We start from the raw sequence: 19,377 nt of genomic DNA, 5'->3' as shown, positions 1-19,377 counted from the left end.
TGAAGATATAACCCGCCTGCTCTTGAAGCAGTGGGGGCCAGAGCAGTGAGTGTTACCGGGATATTTGTTTTCTGAACAGGAAGCGAAGCCAGTGGGATTTATCAAGGAGACAGTGATGTGGGCAGGCCTGGGCTTTTAGCAAGATCACCTTGGGGGCTCAGTGGAGGATGGATCTGAATGCAGAGAGGCTAGAAACAGGAAAGCCAATGAGAGGGTCATCTCAACGGTTCAGGTGATGATGTGCCAGGACGCTGGCTTGGCCAATGGAGAGAAGAGGACATAGAGGAGAGATCAAATGACAAGATGGGGTAAGAGATTGGCTATGGAGAGAGAGAATGGGAAGTCCAAGATGACTCTGAAAATAACAGGGGAGTTGGGAAGAAGGGAGAGATCAGTCCTTTTCTGAACATGTTGAGCTTGAGATGCCTATGAGACATTTGATGCAATATGTCCAAAATCAGGTGGGTGATGTGGGACTGGAGATCAAAGAGATGAGGACGACAAGATATCTAATAATAACGGCTAGTACCTGTATGACCCCTACTATGTGTAGCTAGCAGGAATGATCCGAAGAAGTGAGGATTTTTTGAAGGATGAGGAGATGGGCATATTTGTGGGCAGTGAAGAGGCAGCCTGTTGCCAGGCAGAGACTGAAGGTTAGAGAGACATTGGGGGTGACAGGAGGCAGTCTTCTAGAGAAGATACCACCCATGAATTCCAAGAGCCAAGATTTGGATTTGGCAAGGTTTGGATTCGGCAAGGTATGATCAATGACAGGATAGGGAGCCTCCAGTGCAGAGGCCAGTAGGGAATCAATTTGGTTCATGCTAGGGAAGCAAAGGAAGTCTAGCCAATGTAGGAGTGATAACTTGAGAAAAGAACAGCGGAGAGGAGGGCTTCAGAGTGAGGGGAGGCTGAAAAATAGAGTTAAAGAAGGCTGGAGTGATGAAAGGTTAGAATCAGATCGTTTTGGAACTCATGGAAGTAGAGCACTTGTGGATGATGGAAAGACCAAGGCCATGGGCGTCTCCGCTTACAGCTAAGATGGAGTGGATGAGAAGGGCGCGAGAATCTAGGAAATGGAGGAATGAGGAGTTTCTGTTTAAGGGAGTATCCATATTGTCTGTTGAAGTCTCCAAATATAAGAACAGGGGTTGAGATGGAGAGAAAGGCTATGAGCCAAGTACTGGGGTCTCTGAGGAAGAAAGGGACTGTCCTAAGGAGAGGGGGTGAGTGGGAGCTAACTGCCAACAGGATCTGGATGAGGTGATCAGTTTGAATAGCACGAGCATCAAAGGAGGAGAGGCTGCAGGACAATGGTGGGGGGATTCTGACTACCCCCTCACCACTAGTGAGTAGGAGGTATGATATGAAAATGGGGAATCAGTACTGACCAGGGTGGCCAACGAAGCAAGATCACCAACAGGGCTCCTTAACCAGAGGTCAAGGGACTTAGCTTTGAAAAAATTGGATAACTGGCTTTCAATCCAGCTGACTCCCCTTGTCCAAAGGTGGAGGGGCAGCGGTGGGGGGTCGGGGCTAGGAGGGCCCCCTCGTTAGAGCACTCAGGACGTGACTGCTCCAGCCAATTTAGCCTCCCTGCAGGCAGTCTCGCCAAAGGCTGCCGAGATGCTTAGCTAGATTCCCGTTTCCATGGCAATAGCCAGTAGACAGGCTTCTCTGGGCACTGGTGGAGCGGCGGCCTGTTACCAAAGACTCTCTCACAAAGGCTGAGGAAATTAATTTCTAGCTCCTGCGGAGCCTGGGGGAGGGGGAGCTGCCTCCCAAGCAGGCAGGTGGCCAAAAAGCCAGGGCAGGATGGCCTGATCTGCTGCTGCAGAGGCCCGGACCCGCACAGTCCACAGTGGCCACCGGCTGCTCAGAGGCCACAAGCCGTAGCCCCTTTGAGGACCGGCCCTCTGCAGAGGATTCCCACTTAGCTCTATCTGGCCACCCCAAACCTCTCTTCTCCCTTGCAGTCTCTCATCTCCATCTGCCTCTCAGACATCTTGAAGTGGACCTGCCATCGATGACCATGCGCTGGGCGCTCTCCTCTTCCCAGCATGCCCTGTGCAGACGTCCTCCTAGGCCCTCGGGCTCGCCCCCTCGGCCCCCACTTGCTCCCACTCTTTCCCCGGCTCCCTCGGCTGGCCCTCCCTTCCCTTCCCTTCCCTAACCCTAACCCTAACCCTCTCTTCCCTTCCTGCATCTCTGGTCTCTGCTCCCTTCTCTCCTCTGCCACCCCTTGCTGCAGGCGGATTCTGCTGGGCGGGAGGGAGGTCTCCCTGCCTCCAGCCTCTCCCCACTCCGGCCCAGCTCCCGTCAGCTGCCAGAGGGATGTTCCCAAAGGCCAGGGCATGGAAAAGCCCACTGGCCCCTGATTCCCACCCACAGCACCAGAGCATCCCCATAACGTGGTCGCTTCCTCCTCTCCAGCCGTTGACTCCTTCTAGTGCCAGTGGCCTCCCCACGCTTCCTGCCTCGAGACACGCCAACTCTGGGCATTTTCACTGGCCGCCCTCACGTCTGCAATGCTGGCCCCTCCTCGTCCTTTTCTCACTCTCTTTTCTGCCTCCTTTTGCTTTCTTTCTTTGGAGCCTCCATTGCTCACTCTGCAAAATGGGGGGAATGGACTCGGCGAGCCCCTACGAGCCCTGACGCCTACCCTGACAGATGGGCTCAGTCAGGGCTTCTTTCCTTCAGGCTGGGCTTCCTTGCTAATAGGCCTTGCGTGTTTGGATTCCATCTGCTCTGAGGGCCCAGGCCTTCTCCTACGCCCAAGGCCCCCCTTTTTCTGGCCCTGAGCCATGCCTGAGAGCCCTTCCTCTCTGGTTAATTGAGGGCTGCCTCCTTTCTGATGATGCCTCCATCGCCTTCCTCCATGTGCCTCAGTCTCTCCCACCAAACCCCTCCTCCCGCAGGCCTCAGTTTTCCCTCGGTGCCCAGGGGATCCCAGGGGTCTTCATCCCCTCCCTGAGCCCCCCCTGCCCCCATTTACCTTTGAAGGTCACTTTGGGGCTTGGCAAAGGCCCAGGTTCACGGCCAGGTGCCTGAGGGTCCAGCTCTGCTGCTGCTGCTGCTGCTGCTGCCTCCTAGTGTCCACTCCCAGAAACTGCTTGGCTCCTCCATTGGAAGGGCGATTCTAAAGAGATTATAGATGTTGACGTCTCTAATCAATCATTCTCAGATCCATCTTTCTGGCGGGCCAGTCTCTCCCCTGACCTCCAGTCTAGACCCTCCCACTACCTCTTGGACATAGCGAACTGGATGTCCAATAGACATTTTAGATAGAACTTGCCATCCGCCCCAGGCCAACCAGCATCCTCCCAGGCCCACTCCTCACTCTCTTGTCATCATCAGAGCCAGCCTCGAGATGACTTTGGAACATCCCCAAGTCCAACACCACATCCCTTCGCTGGGGCCCTCTGCAAGGCCTGCCTTGGTTGTTTCCCCAGCTGCCTGTCTCCAGGGGCTTTTGATCAGCTCCAGGGACAAATACAGCTGCTCTGTTGGGCATCTGACACCCCTCTTGGCCATCCCCCCTTTTACCTCTCCAGCCTCCTTTGACCTTACTCCTAAGTGCCCACTCTTCCATGCAGGGACCCTGGCAGCTTCCTGGCTGCTCCTCTGAGGGGATCTTTGATAACCTAGTTCTTGAGGGGCTGCAGCAGCTGGGAAGACCACTGACAGGGCCCGACTCCACAAAGGCTGATCTGATGGGCTACATGACAGTTGGAGGGGCTGAACTAGTGATCTTGAAGAGGGGACTACTATTCCTGGGGCTCTTGGGCTCAGGCTTGTAGGCTGTGTTCTCCATTCGAGTTTGAAGGGAGCTGGGTGTCAAGGTAGGGGAGAAAACTTGGTCAGGTGGGAACAGGGGAGCTATATTCCATGTGGAAAATGGATTGGGGGAGTAGTTGGGTGGCTCAGTGGATTGAGAGCCAGGCTTAGAGATGGGAGGCCTGGGTTCAAATCTGGCCTCAGACACTTCCCAGCTGTGTGACCCTGGGCAAGTCATTTAACCCCCATTACCTAGCCCTTACCTCTCTTCTGCCTTGGAGCCAATACATACTATCAATTCTAAGATGGAAGGTAAGGGTTTGGGGTTTATTTTAATGGATTAGACTGGGCCAGCTAGGTAGCTCAGTGGATAGAGCACCAGCCTGGAGTGAGGCAGTCCTGGGTCCCAATCTGCCCTCAGACACTTCCTAGCTGGATGATTCTGGGGAAGTCACTTAACTCCGCTTGCCTGACCCTTACTGCTCCCCTGCCTTAGAGCCAATATACAGGATTGATCCTAAGATGGAAGGGAAGGATTTGGAGACAAGTCAATTAGACTTCTCAGCATAAGAGAAAACTTCCCAGAGCTCCGAGTCATCCCAAACTGCAGCCACTGGCCAAGTGCAGGGTCACTTTGGGAGGGGAGAGAGCGCACAGTTTTGGCCTTAGACGCAGGAGTTCTCTGAAAATTGGTAGATGGGGAGGAGGCAGGGCCCGGGAGTACTAAGTATGTGTAATAAGTAATGTGATAGAAGTGGGCCCTTGGCACCACCCTGGGCTTCAATGATTCTCTCTCCACACATAACCCCTCCACCATCAGTTACCATGACAATACCGGGTTTGTCCCCAGTTTCCATGACAACATCATTTGTCCTCCCCACTTCACTCACATTCTGCTAATGGACCTCCTCCAAAGAATCAGGCTAGAGCATTGACTAAAGTGTTTTTGTGCCCCTCCCCTGGTGTTCCATTGGAACTGGGCTGATGGGGGATTGCGAGAGAACTGGGGAGGGGAACAAGAACAAGGAACTGGGAGGACATGGAGAAGGATATTGGAAGACAATCTGTTGGAGGGCCTGAACAGGGCGAGTGGGCTAACGGCAAGGAGGGTGACATTTATAGAATGCCTATTGGGGCTTTTCTTGGCAAAGATCCTGGGTCGGTTTGCCATGTCCTTCACCAGCACATTTGACAGATAGGAAAACTGAAATCAGAGGGTCAAGTGACTTACCCAGGGTCACACAACAAATAAGTGTCTGAGGACAGTCTTGAACTGCTGAAAATCAGTTGATGTCCTCAGAACTTGAAGCTTTCCTCTGCCAGGGCAGTGAAAGTTTCTAACACACACACACACACACACACACACACACACACACACACACACACACACACACACACACACACACACTCACACATCCCCCCCATTTGTGTTTCCATTTTGCTCACCCAGGAGCATGCAGAGCTGCTGTAGTCCCAGACAGAGGGTGGGGAGATGCCCCCATGGCTGCTCTCCAGCAGAAAGAAGCCCCCAGAAGTCCCCTTCCGGCCTCGGCTTGCCCCACACCCCTAACCACAGCAGCCAAGGGCACGAGGAGCTCCCCGGAGCCCCCGCTCAGGTTCATGGGGCCAAAGGCTGGGCCTCCCTGCTCCCACCAACGCCCCCATAGCCCTCCCGCCGCCCCCGTGGTTGCCGCCAGATGGTCATTGTGGGGGGTCCCCAGAGCCCAGGGCCCAGAGGAGATGCGGCGGTGGCGAGGCTGGAGGGGACCTTGCCGAGGCTTCCCCTACAGCAGCGAGCTGGGCTGGGAGAGGATGTGGGCCCGGATCTTCGAGCTGAAAGGGAGGAGGCCGCCCGATGGTACCACTGGCTGGGACTTGCTGCCCCCCGCCCCCGCCCACAGGCTGGCTCCCTGAGGCCCAAACCCCAGGCCCCTGCCCTGCTGAGGGCTTTAGCCAAGAGGCTCTGGGGCTGGGGCTGGCCAGGGTGACTGGGTGGCAGGGGGGAGTCTGTCCAAGACACTGGGGTCTCCGCCCAGGCCACATGGTCCCCCCCTGGCCCCAGGGGGGCCCTTGCTGCTCTGCTGGGTCCTCAAGGACAGAAACTCCCAGGAACTCGGGGCTTTGCCCTCCCCTCCCTCCCCAGCCCAGCAGCCCCCCTGAAAGAACCAAACCAAAGCACCAAGGGAGCAATTTGCTTTTTTTTAATGCTCAACTGAAAAAAGGTGTCAAAAAGTGAGAAAAGCCCAACTAGGGAGGTTTGACTATGTCTCCTGGGAGACCGCAGGAAGTGGGAAAGCATGAAGGAGAGGGAGCAAAGGAGCCTGGAGAGGCCAAGCAGGAGGCCACGGGAGCAGATGCTCCGAGATCCCGAGGGGGAGGACCTGGTGGGGCTGGCTCGAGGATGGGGCCCCAGGAGGGGTCAGGCACTGGTGGGTGCCGCCGGCCCTGGCTGCTGTTTCTGCTGCCCTTGGGCTCCTTCAGGGCTGCTGTTCCATCATCCTCAAGCTAGGCCAGCTGGTCCTTGCTGCCTGGATCTTCAGGGCCTCTTCCTTCTCCAGGCTGATGCCGCTTACGCGCGGTTTCCGAAGGAGTCACCACCACCTTCGCCCTCTTTCTCCATGGTGGCCTCAGATTGTGGCTGGTCATTGTTGTTCTCGACATCCTCAGACATGGCCTCCCCTGCCTTCTCCTTCTCCTTTTCTTCCTGGATTGCCAGCAGAGTATCCCCCTTTTCTTCGGTCTTTCTCAGATCCTTTCTAGTGGCCTGCTGAGGATCTCCTTTTCCTCTTCCAGCTTTGATGATAGAAGCCCTCTGTCTGCCCCTGGCATAGCTACCGCCTTTGCCTTTGCGGGACATGATTCCTGAAAGTGATAACAAGGAGCATGACCCGGCTGTCCCGGCTTCCCAACAGGTAGCAGCAGTTCACTGGGCCCTTGCAACAAGGCCAGGCATTACCACTGTCCCCTGTGATAGACAAGGGTCTACACTGCTGGGTAGAAAACCTTTGCACTTTATACACAGCTCATGACTCTAATCACTGGAGACTAGGGGGATAGTTGAAGGCAATGGAGGATCCTCCAGGCCTTGGAAGCCCAAGGGACCTGCTCTTCTCCCAGGACCTCTTATTGCCCTCTCAGAAGTAATTCCTCCCAGCCCGAATCTCTCTGGCCTTGGGACTAGCCCTACACACTGCCATGATTATTTGTGTCATTACAAGACTCAACTGCTGAACCCTTTTGTACTTCTATGTATCCTGAGAATCTAGCACGATGCCTCAGGGAGAGTTACTGCTCAAGAAGTAGTTCTTGAACTGAAAAGTTGAGGAAGACTAAATACATTCCTCAGAAACTAAGGGGGGCGGGTAGGTTGAGCAGTCTCTAAAGGGTCCAGTGCCCTCCTTGGTGTGCCATGTGGGGAAGAAAGGAGCCATTGCTGGATTCTCTTTTTGATGGGACCTGATTCTTTTTTTTGAGAATTTTATTCATTTGTTTGTTTGTAGACCACATCAAAATTCTCCGATATCTCTCTCCCTCCCTCCCTCCTTCCCCTTCCCACCCTCCTAGAGGAGGCATCATCTGAGCCCCCCTAACTGCATATATAAACTATGTCTTTGGATTCCTATTTCTCAATTCTTTCCCTGGAGGCGGCCATTTTTACAAGTTACTCTTCAGGTACTTGTTCTATTGCTATGTCAAATGTTCTCTCAGCTCTATTCATTTTTCTTTTCCTAATTTCAGGTAGGTCTTTGCATGGTTTTTGTAATTAACCTGCTCATGAGTGTTGAAGGCAGAGTAGTTTCCCATCACAATCACATGCCACTGCCCCAAGGATGGACATCCCCTCAGTTTCCAGTTCTTTGCCATCCCAGAGAAAGCTGCTCTCAGTATTTGAGAACATCTAGGTTCTTTTCCTTTTTCCCTGAGCGAGTGAGTTGTCAGGGGTGTTAATGTACAGTTTTATAACTCTGGGTATAATTCAAATTGGCTCAGAATGGTTAGATCAACCCACCAACAGTGTATTAGTGTCTCCATCTTTCTCTATTTATGGGCCTTAATTGCTGAGTTGGCCCCTTGTCGTGCTAAATGCCTTCCTCAGTAAAATACAAAGTACATCCTTCATTTTGGATGTTCTCCCTCCCAGGGGTCTGTTTCCTGCTCAGATCCCTTTGGTTCTAACTGCTCCCTCTGGGAATCATAACATGAGGTAGAGATTGGACTGGATTGGATGCTCTCGGGGCACCTGAATTCTCACCTGTATGCACATTGGTCGTGTGAGGGTCAAGATGAATTCCTTCTAGGGGTCTAACTCCAGATGTGAAGCCCTGAGGTCTTCAAGGAACCCCTCTCCTGGGAGCTTGAGTCACTCTTGGGAGAACTTGGGCCCAAATGCCAACTGTGCCTTTACCCCAGGGCCTACGTACCTTTGATTTCCATGTCTTGGGAGGGTGAAGGCTCCATGGCAAGCTCAGAATCAGGAAGGTCATCATCCAAGGACTCCTCCTTGCAGATCAGCTCGGGCACATTGGACTCCCAGCATTCCTGGAATGAGCAGGAACTACCTGAGGAAGAACCACAATACTCATCACTGCTGTCCCCTTTATCGGCTGGAGTGTTTCCACTCATGATGTCAGAGTTAAGACCTCTAAAGGGAATAGCTACTAATACGCTGTCCAACTGTCCAAAGTTCTAAGGCAAAGAAAGTGGAAATATCTCCTCCGTCCTGCTGAATTTATAGAGAGCCAGCTACCAATAGCCCCTAGCCCCTCCCACTCCACCCTCCTGCCCTGCCTCCCTCCCTGCCCACTCCCCCAGCCCCGAGGAATTTTCCATCCCTGCCTTTCTACAAGTCAGCCCTCCCAGTGGGTGAAGGATCGCCCCAGGCCCCCCCAAACCTTCTCTTCACCCTGCTGACCACCCTGACCTCCTCCAACCAATCTGGGAGCCCCCTGCCCGTGCCCTCTCAGGTCCCCCACCCTGGGGCTCCCCTGCAGCCCTCCTCCCCTCCCCCATCACTGGTTCTAGTGGGGGCCGAGGGGGCCCGGTGGTGGGGGACAACATGGAAATACCTGATTTGACATTAACTCTTGCAAAGAAGGTTTTTAAATGAAATTAAACTGATTCAGGGACGATGAGCAAAAAGAAGTCTGTGAAAAACCCAAAAGAAAACTTGGCAGTTTGCCCCCCACAGCCTAATTGACTCAGATGCCCACCAAGAGGCCCCTGAGGGCCCGCCACTGGGCAAAGGGGTCCCCGGAACATTTCTGGGATCCAGACCCAGGACAGTAAAACGTGCAGGCCAGGCCCAGCCCCCCAGCAGCAGCTACTCCCTGGGGGTGGGGGGGAGCAGGCTGCAAGGCAAGCAAAGAGCTCAGAGCACACACAGGGACCCCCGTGGGGACACCCCCAGGAATCGAGCCCCCGTGGGCCCTGGGTGCCAGGGGCCCACATCCAGCCCGGCCCCCACCTGCCCCAAGGCCCAGAGGGAAGAGCTCCCCAGAGCCTGGGGGCAGCCCAGTGCCACAAAGGGCGGCCCTTTCCTCTCCCCCAGGGGCATGCTTGGTTGGCACATGGAAAGGGCCTGCTCAAGGCCTTCCCACCAAGCTGGCAAAGACCCTCCTTTCTGGAGGAGCCCAGAAAGCCAGCCTGCAAAAGGGCTCTGGCAGCCCCCTGGGCCCCAGCATGCCTGCAGAAAAGGGTGCTTCTGCCCTACCCCCAACTGGGACAAGCTCTTGCCCAGGCCCAGCCTTCCTGCTGAAGGAGGGTGCCCGGTGTTCCCCGGGAGGGCTCTGACTCTAGGGAAGAAGGCCTCTGCCTCCATGCAGCCTGGGGGGATGCCATGGCCCCTTCCAGTCAAAGTCCCTCTGGGCTTTGGGGACACGGTGAACCACCCGGGCCCAGTGTAGGCCCTTGGGCCCTGCCCCCGGCTGCCGGGTACCTCCTCCCAGCTGCCCTGGCCCCCCGAGACACCCGACACCCGTCTGGGCCAGCCCTGGCACCCGCTCTGGGCTCTGCTCATGCTTTTCTCCCCTGGGCTCCAAGGCCGCCCGGTGAGGCCCATGGCTTTGGGCAAGGGGCCCGGCCCGCAGGAGCCTCTCTTTCCCCCTCTGCCCAGTGCCCGGTGGGCCTGAGGGCCTCCACCGTCCCTTCCCACAGGAAATGTAAGGAGATGCTGGGAGCCGGGCCCTCCCTCACCCCGGGGGCGCCCTGCTGCCCCCCACTGCCTCAGTTCTTGGCCCCCCGGCCACCCCTCGTGCCTCCAGGACAGGCCTGGCTGCAGCCTCAGTGGGCCTTTGGCTCATGCTTTGTCCCCTGGGGCTCTCTTCCTGGCCCCCCCGCCCCCCGCCGCTGGCCCAGCTCCATCCAGCCCGAAGGTCAGCTCGCTTGGTGTTGCAAACACGGGCACACAGAGCACGGGGCCCGGGACCGCCGGGTCCCTCTGGAGGCTCCCAGCATCCGTGGCCTTCCTCCCCCTCCGCCCAGGCCCAGGGTGGCCTTCCTCCCCCTCCGCCCAGGCCCAGGCTCCGTGTTGCTCTTTGGGGCAAACAATGCTCAGATAAGGCAGTGGCAACACAGGAGGTCCAGGCTGTCCCCGGGGGCCTGTGAAGCGCGCAGGGAGTGCAGTCTCACGCGCCGCGCAGGAGGTGGGAGGCCCAGGAGGCCGCTCTTTGTAGCAAAAGAAGCGAGGCCAGCACGTCTCGTCTCCCTGCCTGCCTGCCCGCCCGCCCGCCCGCCCGGGACTCCCTCTGCCAGCCTCCCTCCCCCGTGGCCAGAGCATGCTCCAGGCCTGCCCATGTCAGCACGGCTCCAGGGCCCGGGGGCTAATCTCGGCCAGCTCCCCTCCTGCCGGGACTCGGGCCTGGCCCTCGTGCCTCCCTCCCCCGGGGTCTTTCTGTTCTGGACGGGCACCCCCAGGTGCCCAGAGCGGGGCTCTTATCACACCCGCCTCGCTCCCTCCTCCCCGCTGTGGCGCGGCCGGCCGCAGCCCAAGCAGGCCGCCCGGGAGCTCGCCCTTGGCAGCACACAGGCCCTTTGTTCCCGGGAAGGAGAGGAGCAGATGCGGGTCCAGGGCTTGGAGGCCAGAAGGAGACAAGAGGTTTTGTTGCAGTTTCCCTGCGGCCTTGTGCTCCCTGGCAGCCAGAGGCCCAAGCCTTGGAGACCATTTATTCCAATCCCTTTTCTTTTACAGAGGGAGAAACAGAGGCTTAGAGAAGCCAGGGGTCAGGTCACCCACATCAGGGTATTAGGAAAGACTTTAGGCATCCTGGTAGACAAGCCCCTCCTGTCCCCAGCAGACACTGGCCCATGCGGAGCAATTCCAATTATCCAAGCCAAGTCTGATGGCCCAAATTACTTGAGACTGTAATTAAGTCATTTCCCATTGGCTTTTGGTTTTTCTTCTTCACTTGTTCTCCAGGTCCCAGAGCATCCGCCACATGGAAAGCTCAGCAAATGGTGGGCAGTCATATAGCCGGAGCCTGTCTCCTCCTCAGTTCTTTATTTTCCTCCTTCTGCCTTCTGTCTTTTTCAGTTACCCCAGCCCCCAAGTATACGGCCTATCGAGTACTTCTATTCAGTGGAAAAACAAGACTTCCAAGGCAAAGGCAGGCTCATTTTCTTGTCCAAAGTCATGTGGATGAGTCCCTAGAGATCAGCTAGTTCAAGCCTCCCTGGCCAGAGGAGGAAACTGAGGCCCAGAGTGGTAGGGTGCTGCCCATGCTCAGATAGCTAAGAAGTGGAAGGGTCACAGTTTGAACTCGGGTCTTTTGTCTCTAAATGCAATGTACCTGGTACCTCCCTATGCATTCTTGGCTGGGATTCTGTAATAATGGCTGTGATGCCAGGAGATGATGGCCATTGTCAGTCACTTAGTGGACAAAGCATTAAGCATTTACTGTGGTCAAGATGGTCCTTCCAGATGCTTTTCCTTTGTTCAGAGATGATCAAGGATTATAGGAAGGAATCCAGGGCTGGATGTAGTGGCCACGGAAAAAATGGAACAGGGCTGCTGGGAGTCACAGCCAAGGCACCTAAGGATGAAATCTGGTAGGAGGGAGTGCTGTGGCAAACAGGAAATCGGGGTCCAGATTTGAGTCTGGCTCTTTGTGTAGCCAGTTGAATGTGTAACGCCCACTCTGGCCCCACTCATCTCCCTGGCGCTGGTACTGGAAGGTTGGGTCTCCGAAGCAGGGTGATTGTTGTCCTGAGTTCTCTGGGTAACTGAGGTTTGTCAGCTCCCAGGGACAGAGATGGAGAAGCCTCGCCTGTCCCTGCTGGGCAATTCTCCAGGAATTTGAGATCTAGTGCTTCAGTGAAGAACCCTGCTCCTACTTAACAGGACCATCTTATTTATATTCCCCAATTCTGGTTGAGTCTTCCTGGGATGGCGAGGTGATGCAGTGGATACAGTGCCGGGATTACAATCAGAAAAATGGGTCTCCTGACTTCAAATCTGGCCCCAGATATAGCGTGCCAGCTGTGTGACTCCAGGCAAGTTCCTTCAGCCCATTTGTCTCAGTTTCCTCATCTAGAAAGTAAGCTAGAGATGGAAATGTCAAATCGCTGCTGCATCTCTGCCAAGGAAACCTCACGTGGGGTCCAGAGGAGTTGGACAGGCCTGGAAGAAGCCACCAGGGACTACAGTTGAGTCTTCTGTAAATGTATGCAAAGGGCAAAGGTGCAGAACAGCCTGTGTCCTTGGGCATGTTCAGCTGGCAGACCTTTTCTTTTTTTTTTTAAACAATATTTTATTTGGTCATTTCAAAACATTATTCATTGGAGACAAAGATCATTTTCTTCTCCTCCCCCCCACCCCCCATAGCCAACGCTTGATTCCACCGGGTATCACATGTGTTCTTAATTCGAACCCATTGCCATGTTGTTAATATTTGCATTAGAGTGTTCGTTTAGAGTCTCTCCTCAGTCATATCCCCTCAACCCCTGTAGTCAAGCAGTTGCTTTTCCTCAGTGTTTTTACTCCCACCGTTTGTCCTCTGCTTGTGGATAGTGTTTTTTAGATCCCTGCAGATTGTTCAGGGACATTGCATTGACCCTAATGGAGAAGTCCATCACCTTCAATTGTACCACAGTGTATCAGTCTCTGTGTACAATGTTTTCCTGGTTCTGCTCCTCTCGCTCTGCATCACTTCCTGGAGGTTGTTCCAGTCTCCATGGAACTCCTCCACTTTATTATTCCTTTTTGCACAATAGTATTCCATCACCAACATATACCACAATTTGTTCCGCCATTCCCCAATTGAAGGGCATCCCCTCAGTTTCTAATTCTTTCCTACCACAAAGAGCGCAGCTATGAATATTTTTGTACAAGTCTTTTTGTCCATTACCTCTTTGGGGTACAGACCCAGCAGTGCTATGGCTGGATCAAAGGGCAGACATTCTTTTGTTGCCCTTTGGGCATAGTTCCAAATTGCCCTCCAGAATGGTTGGATCAGTTCACAGCTCCACCAGCAATGAATTAATGTCCCTACTTTGCCACATCCCCTCCAGCATTCACTACTTTCCTTTACTGTCATGTTAGCCAATCTGCTAGGTGTGAGGTGATACCTCAGAGTTGTTTTGATTTGCATCTCTCTGATTATAAGAGATGTGGAGCACTTCTTCATGTGCTTATTAATAGTATTGATTTCTTTGGCTGAAAATTGCCTATTCATGTCCCTTGCCCATTTATCAATTGGAGAATGGCTTGGTTTTTTGCACAACTGGTTTAGCTCTTTGTAAATTTGAGTAATTAAACCTTTGTCAGAGGTTTGTGTTATGAAAATTGCTTCCCAATTTGTTGCTTTCCTTCTGATTTTAGTTACATTGGTTTTGTTTGTACAAAAGCTTTTTAATTTGATGTAGTCGAAATTATTTATTTTACATTTTGTGGCTCTTTCTAAGTCTTGCTTGGTTTTAAAGTCTTTCCCTTCCCAAAGGTCTGACATGTATACTATTCTGTGTTCGCCTAATTTTCTTACAGTTTTCTTCTTTATGTTCAAGTCATTCACCCATTCTGAATTTATCTTGGTGTGGGGTGTGAGGTGTTGATCCAAACCTAATCTCTCCCACACTGTCTTCCAATTTTCCCAGCAGTTTTTATGAAATAGTGGATTTTGGTCCCCAAAGCTGGGATCTTTGGGCTTATCATCAACTGTCTTACTGAGGTCACTTACCCCCAGTCTATTCCACTGATCCTCCTTTCTGTCTCTTAGCCAGTACCAAATTGTTTTGATGACTGCTGCTTTATAATATAGTCTGAGATCTGGGACTGCAAGGCCACCTTCCTCCGCATTTTTTTCATGATTTCCCTGGATATCCTTGATCCTTTGTTCTTCCAAATGAACTTTGTTATGGTTTTTTCTAAATCAGTAAAGAAATTTTTTGGAAGTTCCATGGGTATGGCACTAAATAGATAAATAAGCTTGGGTAGGATGGTCATTTTTACTATATTGGCTCGTCCTACCCATGAGCAGTTAATGTTTTTCCAATTGCTCAAGTCTAGTTTTAGTTGTGTGGAGAGTGTTTTGTAGTTGAGTTCATATAGTTCCTGTGTTTGTCTTGGGAGATAGACTCCTAAGTATTTCATTTTGTCTAAGGTGACTTTGAATGGGATTTCTCTTTCTAATTCTTGCCACTGAGCTGTGTTGGAAATATATAGAAATGCTGATTTATGCAGATTTATTTTGTATCCTGTAACTTTGCTAAAATTCTTGATTATTTCCACTAGCTTTTTGGTTGAATCTCTAGAATTCTTTAAGTAGACTATCACGTCATCTGCAAAGAGCGATAACTTGGTCTCCTCCTTGCCTATTTTAATGTCTTTAATTTTGGCAGACCTTTTCAAATGGCCTTGCTCGGCCATTTTCCAGTCTCTGGCCTCGTAGTCTTTTTAGCATTTTCAGCAATCAGTAGTTGCTATTCCCCCTCCAGAGTTGAGTGACCCACAGATTTGGTTGTCGTGGTTCAGTCATTTCAGTCAGGATTCCGCCCTGCATGATTTCATTTGGGATTTTCTTGGCTAAGGTACCAGAGTGGTTTGCCACTTCCTTCTCCAGCTCATTTGACAGAGGCCAAACAAGAGGCAAACAATGTTAAATGACTTGGCCAAAGTCTCCGGGCTAGTAAGTGTCTGGGGGTCCTGACTGACTGCCTGGCACTCTATCTATCTACTGTGTCACTTAGTGGCCCCTCGACCCAAAGATTAGTGCACCACCATTCATTTAACGAGATCAGTTCTCTTTGGTTAGCTTTTCCAAAGGAATATTTCCTGGGAACAGAAGTGCAAATATATCCCACTCTGGAGGGGCCTTCCTCTGCACGCCTCCGTCCCTGGGAAGAATGGGCTCAACCTTTAAATGACTACTGCAAAGCACTCAGCTGGCCAGTGACATCCAGAATGAAGCAGAGCTTCCAAATGAGTCTGGAATTGCCCCTGCTGTACCAGCCTCTGGTCCATGATCCATGGCTGGGTTGGGCCAAGCAGCTAGCTCTTCGGGCTGCTCCAGTACCCCACTCTTGGCTGCCAGAAGTTCCTGGGCTTTTCACTAACTCACAAGGCCCTAAACCAAAGGAAAGAAGACACAAGCCAGGAGGTTAGCTCTTCCCAGACACAGGCTTGCTTGAGAGGCCACAGGCTCACCAACCAGTCTGGTGCCAGGAAAAGGCACGCTGCCCATGTGCTCCGCCAAGACAAACACCACCACCACCAGCCCTCTGGAGCTTGGAGAGTTTGCCTAACACCCCATGGCTAGGAGGTTTATGCTCTTTGGATAACCCCTTTGGATAATGCCTTTGGGATGAATGCTTGCCCCTGGCTCTCAGCAGCCAACCAAAAGGCCCCTCTTAAGCATGCAATAAGTACACTGCACACAATAGCAGAACCCCTGGGCATGCTTGGAAGTCCAGAGCAAGGCACTACCATAAGGAGGGTAACAGCTTTCCCATGAGAGAATGTTGCCCATACTCCCATGGGTCAATTGCTCATGGGCCATTGTCCATTACACTTCAGTGGCCCTCTCTTCCTGCTCTTCTTTTTCTTTTTGACAACACTATTTGTAACTTCCCTCCACCACCAGCCCCAGCTCCTCCCTCCAAATTGGAAAAAAGAAACCCTTGTAAAATATACTTGGTCAAGAAGAACAAATGCCCACATTGGCCATATATTAAAATGCATGTTATCCCCTCACAGGTAGCATGGAAGGGAGAGGGAGCAGAGCTATCTCTAACCTCTTCTCCCCACCTCGCCCAACTCTTCTCCAAGGGAGACTTTATGTCTTCTCAGGAGGAAAGGAAGGCAGTTGGTGCCACTTTGTGCTCCTCAGAGAGAGGAAGTACAGGGCTAGAATTATTTCTATCTATTCACTGAAATATTGTTCATCTAGGGCAGTGATGGTGAACCTTTTAGAGACTAAATGCCCAAACTGTAACCCTCACTCCACATGTGAGCTTCCCCCTTACTCCAGACAGGGGAGGGAGGAAGCCCTCCCATTGGGCTGCTGGGCAGAGGGGTGAGTCATGTGAGAAACATCCTCAGGCACAAGTGGAGAGAGGGAAGGAAGCAGCCCCCTCCAGTATGCTCGGGCACACATGCCATAGGTTTGCCAACATGGATTATGGGAATGTGGTCAAACAAATTTCTGATTGTTGTCTCATTGTTGAGAGAAACAGGACCCGGACTTTACATCCAAGCTTTGACTCCCTTCCCACCAAAAGCCAGTTCCACAACAAACACACATAGCAATTAGTAAAAACACATTTATCTAACAGCCAAAGAGAAGTTGGAAAGCAGGCACAGGAGAATATATGCCATACAATACAGAATAAGTTCTCCCACTGAGTTGGGTAACTCAGCTCAACCAAAAGAGGCCTAGATTTCATCCAGTGGTAAGTTCCCCCAAGCCTCTAGTGGAACTAGCTGGGGATAGGGATGTGATGGACATTGCCAGCTCCTCTCATATCAGCTGTTTGCCAGACCCTTTCTCTTCAGCAATTTGAAGGGGGCTTGGCATTTTCAATCTTCTCTTTTGGAAGCCAGAGGCAACTGGAGCCTCAAGAGGCTGAAGAGACCCCAAGACACTTGAAGAGCCTGGTCTATGCTCTTTAACTCGACTCTACTAGCCATGCCGGGGCAGGCCATTGATCTCCCTCACTGCGATGAGCCTCAAGACTTGGCTACACAAGTCTCATTCTGTATCACGAGTCCACCATTTCTCCGTGAGTTGGGACCTGATTGGAGTTGTTAACCCTTCTATCAATGACATTTCTTAAGTCTTTTATTATGGTGTTTCTTTATCATGCTGTCTAGGATGAAAACTAGTTATGGTTCAGCTTAAGTATTCATCAAATACTTAAGGGATTCATTAAGGTTAAACATTGCTACATGGGAAGGTGATCATTGAGCTACTTAAGGTAATGATGATACTTATGGTCCTTAAAGTCCTCAAGGTACTTAAGAACATTGTCGAGCTATTAGGGAAACAAGGAGTAGACACAGAAGGAAAGGAGGAAGTTTAGGATGAGAAAGAGGAACACACTGGGAGAAGGGAAACAGAGAAAGAAATGATCTCTCATGAAGAAGTACAGAAATGTGTAGGAGTCCATAGAGTGGAGAAGTTTGGGGTGGTGGGCAATGCCTGAACCTGACTTTCATTGGAATTAGCTCAAAGCAGGAATAATATCATGTTGAGTCAGCTATAGAGACTTACCCAACCCTCTAGGGAAATAGGAGGGGAGAGGGAATACCAAGGAGGGGGATGGACAAAAGGGAGGGTGGACTGGAGGAGGTGGCGGTCAGAAGCAAAATATTTGTGAACACGGAGGGAGAGAGAGAGAGAACGATACATAGAGGACAAATAATCTAAAAGCAAATACATAGTTAGCAATCATATCTGTGAATGTGAGTGGGATGAACACCCATAAAAAGTTAAAGGATAGCCGAGTAGATTAAAAACCAGAATCTCACAATGTTCTAACGTCTACAAGAAACAAATTTAAATCAGAGAGATACACACAAAACAAAAGTAAGGGACTGAAGGACAAGGGTGTGCGCACAGTGGATAAAATACCAGGCCTGGAGTCTGGAGGATCTGGGTTTAAATCTGGCCTTGGACACTTTCTAGCTGTGTGATCTTGAGCATGTCACTTAACCCCATTTGCTTAGTCCTTACCCTTATGTCTTAGAGTTGTTAAGACAAAAAGTAAAGGTTTAAAAAAAAAGTAAGGAGCTGGAGCAGAATCTAGTGTGCCTCAGCTGAAGTAAAAAAAAAAAAAGCATGATCTCAAACAAAGCAAAAGTAAAAATTGATCTAATCAAAAGAGAGGAGAGAAATTACGTCTTGAGAAAAGGTACCAGACAGTGAATCAATATCAATATTAACATACATGCACCAAATGACATAGCATCCAGATTCCCAAAAGAGAAGTTACATGCATTACAGGGGAAAGTGGAATTTAACCTTCCCCTCTCAGAAATAGATAAATCCAACCAAAAATAAACAAGAAAGACGTTAAGGAGGTAAATAGGATTTTAGAAAAGTGTGATATGATAGACCTCTAGAAAAAAACTGAATGGAAAAAGAAAGTAATATACTTTTTTCTCAGCAATACATGGCACCTTCACAAAAAGTGACCAGGTGAAAGGACATAAAACCCTCCCAAACACATGTAGAAAAGCAGAAATATTGTTAAATGCTTCCTTTACAGTCCATAATGCAATAAAAATCATGTTCAACAAAGGGCAGTATAAAGACTAAAAATTAACTGGAAACCAAATAATCTTGCCCTAAATAATGGGTGGGTCAAAGAACAAATCAGAGAAACAACCAATCATTTCTTTAAAGAGAATGATGAGGAGACATATACAAATTTATGGGATGCAACCAAAGCAATACTTAGGGAGAAATTTATATCTCTAAATATGAATATCAATAAAATAGAGAAAAAATAGATCAACGAACTGGGCCTGCAACTACAAAAGATAGAAAAAGACCAAATTAAAAGTCCCCAATTAAACAACAAATTGGAAATCCTGAAAATCAAAGGAGAAATTAACAAAATTCAAAGTAAGAAAACCATCAAACTAACAAAGAAGACAAGGACCTGGTTTTATAAGACACTCCCCCCCCAATAAAAATAGATAAATCATTGGTTCATTTGATTTTTTTAAATCCTTACTTTCCCTCTTGGAGTCAATACTGTGTATTGGCTCCAAGGCAGAAGAGTGGTAAGGGCTAGGCAATGGGGTGAAGTGACTTGCCCAGGGTCACACAGCTGAGAAGTGTCCAAAACCAGATTTGAACCCCGGCCCTCCCATCTCTAGGCCTGGCTTTCAATCCACTGAGCTACCTAGTTGCCCCCAATTTGATTTTTTAAAAGAAAGAAGAAAAACAAACTACCAATATAAAAAATACAGCCAAAGAAGAAGACATTAAAGCAATTACTGGGAGTCATTTTGCCCAATTATATGCCAATAAATCTGACAGTCTGACATAGATGAATATTTACAAAAATATAAACTGCCCAAATAGGACACTTAAACAACCCCATCACAAAAAATAAATTGAACAAATCATCAAAGAATTCCCTAAGAAAAAGGGCCAGATG

The 19,377-nt window shown here is 50.8% G+C and overlaps 1 protein-coding gene across 1 annotated transcript; it reads right to left on the bottom strand.

Moving 5' to 3' along the window:
* Positions 1–5,966: 5,966 nt before the first annotated feature.
* LOC103099085 (heterogeneous nuclear ribonucleoproteins C1/C2-like) lies at positions 5,967–8,493 on the bottom strand. Its single transcript, XM_007507551.3, has 2 exons — positions 8,202–8,493; positions 5,967–6,642 (listed from the first exon to the last, which is right to left on the bottom strand). The coding sequence occupies exons 1-2, from the start codon at positions 8,401–8,403 to the stop codon at positions 6,350–6,352; spliced, it is 495 nt and encodes a 164-aa protein (XP_007507613.1). The 5' UTR covers positions 8,404–8,493; the 3' UTR covers positions 5,967–6,349.
* Positions 8,494–19,377: the final 10,884 nt, after the last annotated feature.

Source organism: Monodelphis domestica, chromosome X, assembly GCF_027887165.1.
Source record: "Monodelphis domestica isolate mMonDom1 chromosome X, mMonDom1.pri, whole genome shotgun sequence".
NCBI classification, from domain to species: Eukaryota; Metazoa; Chordata; class Mammalia; order Didelphimorphia; family Didelphidae; genus Monodelphis; species Monodelphis domestica.
This window is presented reverse-complemented; position numbering and strand designations above follow the sequence as displayed.

Coding starts and splice junctions, on each gene's coding strand:
- LOC103099085 (XM_007507551.3), bottom strand. CDS start 8,403: ATGAGTGGAAACACTCCAGCCGATAAAGGGGACAGCAGTGATGAGTAT. Junction 6,643..8,201: donor CCAAGACATGGAAATCAAAG/GTACGTAGGCCC, acceptor TATCACTTTCAG/GAATCATGTCCCGCAAAGGC.